At 30.1% G+C, this 12,702-nt stretch overlaps 1 protein-coding gene across 5 annotated transcripts in view; it reads left to right on the forward strand.

Moving 5' to 3' along the window:
- LOC105831862 overlaps nucleotides 1-12,702 on the forward strand; it is a 128,410-nt gene that overhangs the window by 7,278 nt on the left and 108,430 nt on the right. For all 5 annotated transcript variants that reach the window (XM_036288092.1, XM_036288090.1, XM_036288091.1 and 2 more), the window contains 2 exons: nucleotides 6,918-7,119; nucleotides 9,148-9,318. In XM_036288092.1, coding sequence (XP_036143985.1) covers nucleotides 6,918-7,119; nucleotides 9,148-9,318 — 373 coding nt within the window. The remainder of the gene's footprint in view (nucleotides 1-6,917; nucleotides 7,120-9,147; nucleotides 9,319-12,702) is intronic.

Below are 12,702 nucleotides of genomic sequence, written 5' to 3' on the forward strand. Positions count from 1 at the left end.
CGGTCACTCTTTAGCAATATTACTTTAAATCCGAACGGAGGCGGGCGGCAGTATGGTTGGAAATGAGAGTCGAAGCACGGGAGACGGATAGATAGGTTGATAAAAGATCGATGGTGGAAAGAGTTGAAGAGAAAGCAAGAAAAGGGCAGCAGTAGAGGTGAAGGTGAGGGAGAGGAAGATGGAGGGAGAGACAATGGGGAAGCAGTAGAGGAAAAGGGAAAAGGGTGAAAAGTGTAGTGTGTAAGACTGCCCAATGGCCAGGTCGATAGGGGGTATTTGAAAGATATATAACATTTATGATGTAAATAATGTAGATAAAGTATATATTGGAGTTGTAAAAGATTTGGTGCACCCTTGAAAACACCCCGTCAACCCCGAGAGGGAGTATGAAATAAATCATTTATATATATATATATATATATATATATATATATACTTTAAATCCAAATAATAATAATAATTTATGTCATTTATTCTTTTACTTTTTTGGTTATTTGAAAAAATTTTTTTGAAAAAGGATAAAAATTTTATGCAGTTGTATTACTACTAAAAATACATGAGAACCATGTTAATGCATGACATATATTAAAACAGTTTTTAAGAAATTGTTTAAATAAGTTATTTATAAACAATTTATTTAGGTAATAGTTTTTATTAATAATTTTATTTATACATGTGACAAACTTTCTGTAGTTAATTTTAAACATGTCTATCGTTTCTAGATTAATTTATGAAAATTAAGTAATTAATTTAAACAATATTTTAAATAATTGAATAAATATAACAAATAAATAAATAATAAATAAAAATAAAATATAATAGAAAGATAAATAATTTTCAACTGTATTTGTTTTTATTTATTTATTTGTTTATTCAATTATTTATTTTTCTACTTAATATTTTAAATTTATTTACTTATTAATATAAAAAATTAAAATAAAGTTTTAATCGGGGAAATGTGTGATAACATGAAGTTCCATAGCATGCTAGGGTTTCGCATACTCTAATTAGTCCGCGCGTTTAATTAATGTTTGATTTCATCGATCTTTATTTATTAATAACTCAGTAAATAATAATCTGAGCGAAAATTGGTAACGGAATGTTTAGTTCAAAATTTTACTTTTTTTACTCCTTAAAATATTAATTATTCTGGGACTCTACGTATATAAGTATATACATATATGTATGTATAGGAAGCGTCTCAAAGGGAGCGTCCCAGATGCGCACAGTAATAAACGGACACAGCAGGCTGAGTGAAACGGACACAGACCAAATGCGCACAGACCAAATGCGCACGGACCAAATGCGCACAAACCAAATGCGCACGGACCAAATGTGCACGGACCAAACGGACACAATAACCAACAAACTTACCACATGGGTTGTGACTTTTCGGGCATCTCTACCGACGGGATGGGTGCGGGAGGGGTGGCGAAGCCCCCCTTGCACCGCCCCTTGTGTGTGTGCAAAGCATTCTTCGCACCACAAGGGTTAGCGACTGTGCGCATTTGGTCCGTGCGCATTTGGTCCGTGTGCATTTGGTCTGTGCGCATTTGGTCTGTGTCCGTTTCACTCAGCCTGCTGTATCCGTTTATTACTGTGCGCATCTGGGACTCACTCGTCTCAGATGCGCACAGATCAAAACGGACACTACCAATCAGATTACTGCTTTAGTTAAAGTTAAAATCAATTTATACAATTTCATTAGTGGTATGCGTTTCGATCTGGTGCGCATCTGGGATTCACTCTATGTATATATATATATATATATATATATATATATAGTATATACCAGTGAAATTGTATAAATTGAACCAAACTTTAATTAAAGCAGTAATCTGAGTGGTGGTGTCTGTTTTGATCTGTGCGGAATAAATAAAAAAATAAATAATAACAATATCTTGCAATATATATATATATATATACTAGCTTTTTTGCCCGCGCTTCGCGTGGGCTCCAAAGCTCTTACTTCATGCACACACATATATAGGTACCGCGTCTGTTTGTCCACGGTACTTATATAACACTGAAATGTAAATCTAATCATTTCTATGTCCATTTGATTTTGGTATTTAAATTTTACATTTTTTGATCAAAAATACACGCCCGTGTGAGTAGCTCGTGGAAATACAAACTAATAAACATGCGTACTTATCGTATAATACAAAATCATTAGTGGTGTCGTTTACATCAGGACATCATGCCGTACTCAAGCGTGATTTTGTCCTATACATGTTTTTACTAAACTTTTTATAATGAAGATCATGTTATGTAACTTTCTCTATAATGAAAATCCGATTCAATGGATCCATATACAGGTTGTTTCGTTTAAGGACCTACATTTCTTAAAATTACGCCATTTATGAAACACTCTGTATATGGAAAATCTAAACCCATAGCTACCATTCTCAAAAAATTTGGAATTAAATGAGACTATTTGCAAATGGTTCGGGCCACAAATGACGGTGTAGTTCAAGGTCATACAGATAAACGCATATCCGTTACTAATCTATATGTATAAAGAAAATTTGGGAAAAACTTGTTTATTTAAAAAAAAACCCTTAATTTTAATCCGAAATTTAAAACAAAATAAGATCTATTGCATGAGGATTGAACATCAAATGATGAAAATTATCGCGGACATACAGACATACAGACAACTGAATTTATTTACATAAATTTTTGAAAAACCCTGTATATGTAAATAACACCTTTTTACATTGATTATTTATTTATTCATTTCCATATACAGATTGTTTCATAAATGTTTGGCGTAACTTTAAGAAATGTAAGTCCTTAAATAAAACACCTTGTACAGGGAAAATTTAATCCTATGGCAGCCTTACTCATTAAATTTGGAATAAAATAAGACCATTTGCAAGAGATTCGTGCTACAAATGACGATGTTGTTCGCGGTTATACAGACAAACGCTTATCTGTTATTAATCAATATAATTTTTGAAAAACCCTGTATTTCGAAAAACCAAATCCATAACAGCAATTCTCGTAAAATTTGGAATAAAATAAGATCTTTTGCATTAGAATCGGATCACAAATGACGGAGTAGTTCGCGGGCATATAGTCATTCATACGTTGGCCATACATATTTTGGCCTATCATTTTTCAAACACTCTGTTTTTGAAAAATCAGAGCCCATAGTAGCCATCCCCGGAAAAAATGTTAAATTTTGAAACCAGTTGCAAGAGGATCGGACCACAAATGACGGAGGAGTTCGCGGGAATACAAACTTTGGTCAAAAAAATGTATATTTTTGCCTATCATTTTTTAAACAACCTGTTTTTGAAAAATTCGAGCCCATGGTAGCAATCTCCGAAAAATTTGCTAAATTTTGACATCAGTGGCATTAAGATCGGACGACAAATGACGAAGCAGTCCGAGGAGTTACGGACATACATACATCACGACTTATAGACATAGAGATACACACACACACACACACACGCGCGCGCACACACACACACACACACACACACACACACACACGCACGCACGCACGCACGCACGCACGCGCACGCGCACGCGCACGCATGCACACGCACACGCACACGCACACGCACGCATGCACACGCACACGCACACGCACACGCACGCACGCACGCACGCATGCACACGCACACACACGCACACACACACACACACACAGTTCTTAACAAAATACACACCGTATTTTTGTACATTTTTACTTAACCTAGAGTAGCCCGACGGGGTGAATGCGGGAGGGAGGCCAAAGACCGAAGACCCCCCTGTGCACTCCCCTGTGTGTGTGTGTGTGTGTGTGTATGTGTATGTGTGAGTGCGACAATAGTGAAGAAGTGTCGTATCGTATTTATTACACTTTTTTTTGTTAATAAATTTTGTGTATAACTCGGAAACTAAGGCCGAGCGGCAGTAACATGTATAGAGAAAAGTTGTTCAGAATAATAACCCTGACAATATATATCAAGGTCATTGAAATCGGTAGGGTCGCCTTTATTCTGCATAATTAACCGAAGTTCTTACAATTATTATTTATATGGAACATCTTCATCATACGTAAACTTGTATGCCTTTGAGAATAAAGCCGATTACATTTCTTTGATGGATTTTATTTATTTCGATCTGTTTATTTGACACACGACTTCCTATAATGTAGACAGTACAGATTTGTTGCAGTTCAGAAATGCCTAAATCTGCACTTTCATATACTTTTTAGAGCGTTGAAGTATGTCGTAGGGGCGTTTTTCTTTTTTCAAAAAAACTCCTTAATCGGGCAAAAGAAAAAATTTAATTGTTGCACTCTTTATAACACTTCTGGGTCGCAGTGGCGTGCCAACATTTTTACTATTTTAAATGGCTGCCAGACCATGTTAGTTCTACTAAAAGATTATGTTTTTTAATATTTTATAATATAAATTATTTATACAAAAAATTTCAAGAATAATGATTTAAGTCAAAACAAAGAATTTTTTTGACATGTTTGTTTAAATGCCAGACCCAGTTTGTACCGCAGGTAAACTTCCAGACTAACTTTTTTGAGCATTTTATTCTACATATACCCCAGTGAACACAGTAATATAGCAGCAGCGTAACAGCAATGTAACCGAATATAACAGGTTACGTTACTCTGAAATTACACGTAACTTACATGTAAGTTACAATTTCCGACTCAGCAATATAACATGTTATAATTACATGTTATCTAACCGTTACACAACAGTTACAAAGAAAAATAAAATAAAATAAAAATTTCATTAAAAAAAAATTATTTTTATCAACAGCACATATTACATTTAGAATAAATTTTTATTAATTAATTAAATTTAAATTATGTAATTTTTTATTTTATTCTTACTCGCCGCTGCTAGGTTTGAACCCGGGACCTTAGGTGACGAACCTTGTACTCTACCTGCTACGCCAATTTGACTCATCGATATGGGTACTTGTTATTGTCTACATATACTTATATGTTATAAACTGACGCAACTATATTATTTTTGATAAAAACAATTAAATTTTGCAAAACATATTAAAAATAAATAGCATTAATTTATTTACTTATTAATTTCATTGTTAAATTTATCTTTTTCCATAATCTTAATAATTAATTTGATGGAAATTGCGATCTATTTAGCACTAATCTTTGAAGCGTTCAAATGATTAATTAGATGGTTAACTATATAGATCGTAATTTTAAGAAAAAATTGAATAGTATACATTTATTATTCTGTTTTTGTTCAGCACACGATGAATTTCGATTTTGTGCATTTTTTGTGCGCAGTAATTGTAGACAAACCGTTATTTTTGAAAACATTATCTTTATAATAATTTTTTTTATTATCAAATAGATCTATCATTTAGGATGTTATAATGTTGTCTGATTTCTGAGTCAACTACGACGCATCGTTCCGTAATAACATTGATACGAACGTGTTATGTTACGATTATACAATTTTTGTTGAATAACTGTAACGCCAAAACGATGTATAACAGCTATATCACTTGCGTATAACAAATATTACGTAACAGGTTATTTCCATGTCATATAGCACCTACATATCACAAGAATAACAATGTTAAATTACTTGTAACTTCCATGTTATATTGCCGCTATAAAATGTGTTCACTGGGTACATTATTAGTAAAAAAAATTCAGCAGTACTGATATTAGTAAATAGTACTTTTATTTGTCACACCTTTCATTCATGTGAAGCTCTAAACCGCGCGTATCCTGCTAGACCTATATTTTCGCTATTTACAATATTCAAATAGTAGTAAGACTTAAAATATAAGATGATGAAATTGGCCGAAAATTTCTGTCGCTAGCTCTCGGACTAATTCTTTTAAACACTTGCAACGAGAGGGCGCTACCTGTGAGATGTGCACAGAGCGAATAGCAATGAATTTTGTTTGCGCTCTTCTCGCCTCGCAACTTGCACGACTCGCGGCGACCGAAGGCGCGGATATTTCCCCTCACGCGCAATGATCGCAATCGTCTTGTTTCCCACCGCGCTCGTGTTTCCGTTATAGCCGTGCATACATCGGCCGTATTTTACTATTTTTTGACAATAATTGTAAGAGCTGTACGCATGGAATCGAAAAATTCAGAGAGCTTTTCGTCTTCAATTTTCGTGGGCTATACGATGGTATGAATATTGTGCGGAGGTTTATTAACACCATAGCAGCAACAAGATATTGTTATTATTTATTATCATTTATTTATTTAAATTTATAAAATATATTCGCGCGCGTGCGCATGCACACACACACACGCACGCATGCACACACACACATGTGTCTCCCAGTGAATATGTCTGTATTATTGTTCACAATTAAATTAAAAACCTCTTGAAGAAAATTATGCTGTATTTAAATAAAATTGTGCTTTGTTAATTGAAAATCAAAATTGAATAAATATATTCCAATTCCGGTTTTCTATTATTTTTTATTTCGTTTTTACTTTTGTTTTTTTTACTAATATTCTTTTTTTTGTTACGAATATTTTATTAACATTTTGTTTTACATTTTCTTATACATAAAACATACTCTCTTCTGTTCTTTTACATTTTTTTTCTTTCTCTTATACTAACTCTTTTCTATTCTTATTTATCTATACGATATCTGTCTTTTCTTTTCTTCTAGATATTTTTGTGTCTTTCATTTCTTTATAATAATTGATATATTTGTGTTTACACTTATTCTAATGTCTCTTTACTCTTCCTTATTCTCTCTGAAATGTTCTTAGCCATCTTTTGATTTTGTGTGTTTCTTTCATTTTTCAAATTTTTTAATTTCTATTTTTTTAGCAGGTTCTTTCTCTTTCTTTTTCATTTGCTTTTTTTCATTTTTTGGTTACTCTTTCTCCAAATCTCTTGTATATTTTTTTACAATTTTCTAGTAGAAGTAATATAATTTTACAGAAAAGTGGAGACAGAAAACATAAAAGATCAAAAGCAATTAACAACTTGCTCGAATTTGCCAATGCAACAAATACAAATTCATCCAAAAGAAACGAACGTTAAATCAACATTCATCGTGAATACACATAAGGGTGACCAGACGAGTCGTGTGTTTCCTTTCCAAGCTACACCTAGTGGTAATCTTAAGATCATTCCAAATCAGGTAAGAAGGTTTATTTTAGCAGATCCCACATAGCACCAAAAGATATCTGAAAGTTTTTAGAAAGCTGTCAATGAAATATAAAACATTTCAAAAAAATATTTCAAACATGTTTCAGATATATGAAATATCCGCTTTGATGTAATGTCAGAAATGTATCTGAAATATATCTGAAAAACTTAGAAAATATATAGGAAATATATTTCTGAAATTTTTCAAAAATATTTTAGATATTTTTTCTTACATATATATATTTGTAACAAATATGAAATATGTAGAACATTGAACGATTTATATTATGTCTGTAACGTTTCTGTGAAATATTACAATAAATCTAAAAAGTCAATAAAATGATTCTCAAAATACAAAAACAAGATCCTTTCTATAATTTTTCTGTAACATATCTAAGATAGAAGAAGTATTTTTAAACATTAGTTTTAAACATTAGTTTTTACAATTTTTTAAATAATCGACCCTTTTTGAAATAAAAATGTTATTTTAACTGCAATTGTTACAACTGTTTGCCACAGTTGGCAAGCGCTAAGTATTTAATAGCGCTTAGTATTTAGTATGTGCTATATATGTATATAACATAATAACAAATATCACTCATTTGATGCAACTAATGACATAATTAAAAAATAATGATTTTTCCTGGAAACACTTATCAGAAAATACAAACAAAAATAGATCTTTCTATAATAATTAAAAAATGGCGAAATTTAATTGCTGTCATTATTGCAGCATATTATGTATGTTATAACAATGTTAATAGATTTTAACTTTTTGTAACACTTACCATATTTAATATTACATGAAACTATGAGTTACAAGTAACACTATATACTCAGTTGTTAATCACCGATTTTGCCAAAATTGTACACACTTATAGTATATCAAAAAACATCAAACACGTGTTTTTTTTGTTTCGACCCATAAGTTGTTTTAAGGATAGAAATCATCCTAGATAAATTAGAAAGATAAACTATTATTACTATTATTACATATTATATGGAAAACAAAGATAACTTTCTAAATTATTCCGTGTATTCAGAATGTAAAGTTTACGGGTAATATAATATCACTTATTTACTACAAATTTTTTAAAGACACAAACAAATGCACAAGTTCTTTTTTACGACAATAATGGTGATTAAATTTAAAATAAATATAAGAATATATTTTAAAAAAGTGTTTTAGTTTTTAAGTTTCAAATTGTTGTCAAAACAACGTGTAAGCATGTTACCCGGAGTAAAAGTAATAATGTCAATAAAGTGAATGTAGTAATGTATAATAATATTTTAGAAACCTTTCTATATTCTATACTTTAAAAATAAAATAAGAAATATTTGTATTAAATGTTTTAATAGTATTTCAGAGTTATTTCAATGTTGGTCATATTGATAATGTTTCTGAAAACTTTTAATAACACTTGTTTTGGACATTACACACGAAATATTTCTGAAATATTTTACCGAAAAAATCGGAAATGATTTTGATGAAATATTTTACAAATATTTCTGAATTATTTTAATATTAATATATTTTAACCTTCGGTTGTCACATTGAGTAAAATGTACCCATGCGTCAACTTCGAAGTCATATAAGTTACCACATTAAATTTTTAACTTAAAATATTTAAAATTAAAAAGGATATGATGTTTGTAAAAATTGATTTTTTCTGGAAATTACAATTTTTAAGATTTTTTTCAACATTAAGCTTTTCAAATTTTAACATTGTAATAATCAAATAATATTCTAAAAAATTAAAGTTAACTCCCAATCTGTTTGGTTGTCATATCTCTGATAGTTTAAAACAGTGACTGAAAATCGATATGGGTACGCCGCGCTATACTTATTGTTAGTGTGACAATAATGCGACTGGAGATAAGTGTGACATTTGAGAGTTAATATTAATTTCAAAGATATTTTTTAGAATGCTTTTTGAAAGATATTGTGCTGTGTGAGATGCTCTAATAAAACCTTTTCAAAAATATCGGTCTCCAAGCAGACATAGCATAGTCATTCTAGGTTGTATTCGAGTCGAAGAAGTTCAGTGTTTTAGTTGCTGATCCGCGACACACGAAGGTTAATGTCAAGACTGAACTTAATCAACCAAGTGCCGACATTGGTATATCTGACGCAAATCGAACAAGATATATTAATCTTTCGCCTGGTTTCACGCCATCGACGATTGATCAGGTAAAATTCAAAGTCTCGTTAGTCAGTAATTATTCAGTTTAGGAGACATCGTGCCAATGATTTTGACCTTGACATACTCCACTATTCTCTATGGCCTGCATAAATATTGTTTTTAATATTGAAAAAAATGTAATTTAATTTTCTTAACACCTTAAAAATAATATTATTAATATAATATTGTAAATTTTCATGAAAATTTTAAAGATATTCCATATTAAAATTACTTCCAAGTAATAAGATTTAAATTTAATCATGAATTAAATTCGTGACAGTTTAAAATTTAGTCAAAATTTCATACACATATTGAACTCTTTTTAAGTACTTATTAATAAAATAAAAATATAAACACAACGTTTTTTTTTAATGTTGGCACAGTAAGAGCTAAAGTAGGGAACATCCAATGTATAAGACTTCGAGTGATTTTGGGTGAAAAAGATCTGTTGCATAAAAAATATCGGTGCTATTTCCGATTTCTGTCTAAAATTATAGTTGAAAATTATAATTGAAAATTATAGTTGAAAATAATAATAGTCGAAATTTAAGCTTTATTTTGAGTCGTCAAAGAAGTCTCTAATATATCAGGTTTGTTGATTAAATTACTTAAAAAACGGTTAAAAACGTTTTTTGCTTTTTAAACTTTCTTTTCTCAAAAACGTGATGTAGTGAAACACTTTTGTTCTCAAATTCGTAATCTACGAAAAAAAACCTATCAAAAATGATCTATCGCTCTTTCAAAAGCAAGAAAAAATGTTCAAAATGTTATGCAGTAACATTTTCCTTAAAACGTGATTTTTATGCAGAAAAACTGCATTTTCACAAAGTTCCCAAACTTTGGACAATTTCAAGTGTCTTGTTCGTGTTTAGCAGATCTAAAAACATAAAGATAGACTAATTTCATGCATTTTCATGACAGCCAAATTTTGACAACTTTTGGACGTTCTTTAAAGAAAATATAAAAATGCTTAAAACTAAGGAACTTTTAATTGAAATTCGTTGTATGGTTATTAACCTTCAGGGTACCAACTATAAAAAAGTTATTATTATAGATTAATACCAAACAGGGTTAATGTAACTCTTCAACTTTGTCGGCTTATATCTCCAAATAAATTCAATCAATTTTAATGTATTTTTTTTTAATCGAGAGGAAAAAGATTCAGAATTATGATGGTCTTGGTTAAAAAGTCGAAGATATTAAAAGAAAAGAGATTTTTTGAACAGAATGAAAAAGGAACAAAATATTTTGTAAAAATTTGTCTCTTTTTCAAACGCCCGTATTAATTAGAAAAAAAAGATAAAGTAATTAAAATGGTGGTCAATGGTAAGGTGAAAAGGTGAACTTTAAGAATCTATAGTCAGATTTTTTATTCTGTTCTAAAACTATATTTATTAGGCAATATGAAAATGTGATATTTTCGGATGTCATCAAAATAAGGTGTAACGTAAAATATTCACTTTTTTAATACAAATAAACATTTTAAAATGTTTTAATAATTTATTATTATCAATTTTTTTTTTCAATTTTCAATTTTCCGCGAAGATGCTACTACGCTATTATTAACTGAATAGCGAAACAAGTCGCGATAACGAAAAAACGTTAACGCAGTTTCTGACAGCGTTCCTAACAATTTTTGCAACAAAGTTAGATGCAAAAAAAATTTTTTAACAATTTGTTATAAAGAAATTAATAAATAATTATTTTAAACTAAAATAAACCACGCCAATCAATTTTATGAGGAAAACCATGACAAAAACGTATTTAATAACTCTATTTATTATAAAAATATTTATGAACAATTTCTATATGTATAAATAGGGGTATTTACATGGACATATTATGCATGTTTTTGTCGTGTTTTTTTGCGTAGAATTGATTAGCATAGTTTATTTTAGTATAGAATAATTATTTGTTAATAACAAATTGTTTATAACAAATTGTTTAAACATTTTTTTTGCAATAAACTTTATGTTGCAAAAATTATTACTAGAAACGCTGTCAAAAACTGCGTTAACATTTTTTTGATATCGTGACTCGTTTCGCTGTGGGATAAAGTGATTACATGCACATAGAAATTGTTTATAAACTTTTGTAATAAATGAGGGTATTTACATAAACATATATACATGTTTTCGTCGTGGATTTTAGTCTAGAATCGATTGACATAATTTATTTTAGTTTAGAATGATTATTTGTTAATTTATTTATAATAAATTGTTGAAACAAATTTTTTACAACTAATTTTTTGTTGTAAAAATCATTGGTAGAAACGCTGCCAAGAATTGCGTCAACATTTTTTTGACATTGCGACTCGTTTCGCCACGGGACTTAATAGGTTAAAGTAAGAAATAACATTGTTAACTTTATGTTTATTTATTTTGCACTAAATAATAATATTTTGCATTAAACTTCACGAAAAAAACAGTTAAAATCATTTTTATGCAAAATTTGATTTTATTTAATACAGCAGTTTTGTGACGTTCCAACTGGGTGAAAAATACCCAAGAGAAGAATTTTAATCCTTGCCGTTCAGCTTCTAAGGACACAGTGGGTCCACTAAGCTTTTAGTGTGCTAAGAAGCACAGTGGGTAAACTAATGCTTGGAATCTCCAAATTTCCACACCCCTCTTTATTTAAAAACGGCGCGCATTTTAAAATTTGCCGGGGTTACGCTAACCCAGTACCCTGAGGGCTAGTCAAAGTAAAATGGTAAAGTGCAGTCACAAAATAGTCAGAATAGTAAAAATCTGACATTTATCATGGATTGACTGTTCCACGAATTCTATCTGCGAGATATTTATGTTTTCTGAATATCTGACACACATCTTGAATTGACTATCTGACGGAACACATTATTGTTATGGATCTCAGTGGACAATATATGATTATACCCAACGACTGCTCTTGTAAACAATTTTACATTGAGATGAGTAAAGAAGTTCATATGCGTTTTTTGTGTGTTTTCAATCAGCGTTTTTTATCTATGTATTCTATTTCCGTTTTTTGTAATAATAAAGATTTTGTAATAATAAAAATAATCTGATGTGGCAGATCAAAACATTTATTGATTATAATCATAGTTAGAATATAATTTCTACACCAAAATTTCGTAGTGCCTCATTAGCCTCTTTTTTATTATTTTATGATTTTTGATTATTAAAGTCTTACATAATAGATGTAATAATAAAAATATGATCTTCAAGAGATGTTAAGAAAATCCACGAAATTACAATTTTTTTAATTTTTGAAGAGTGGAAAGTATTTATGCAGGATACTGTATGTTGTCATGTCCCTGAATAATCTTCAAAAGGTTTTAGTTGATTAAAAAGTTTTTAACAAAAAAAAAACTTAAGAAATATACTAGGTTGTCAGTGCGAATAATTAGATTA

The sequence above is a fragment of the Monomorium pharaonis genome, chromosome 6 (genome assembly GCF_013373865.1).
Source record: "Monomorium pharaonis isolate MP-MQ-018 chromosome 6, ASM1337386v2, whole genome shotgun sequence".
In the NCBI taxonomy this organism is placed as follows: domain Eukaryota; kingdom Metazoa; phylum Arthropoda; class Insecta; order Hymenoptera; family Formicidae; genus Monomorium; species Monomorium pharaonis.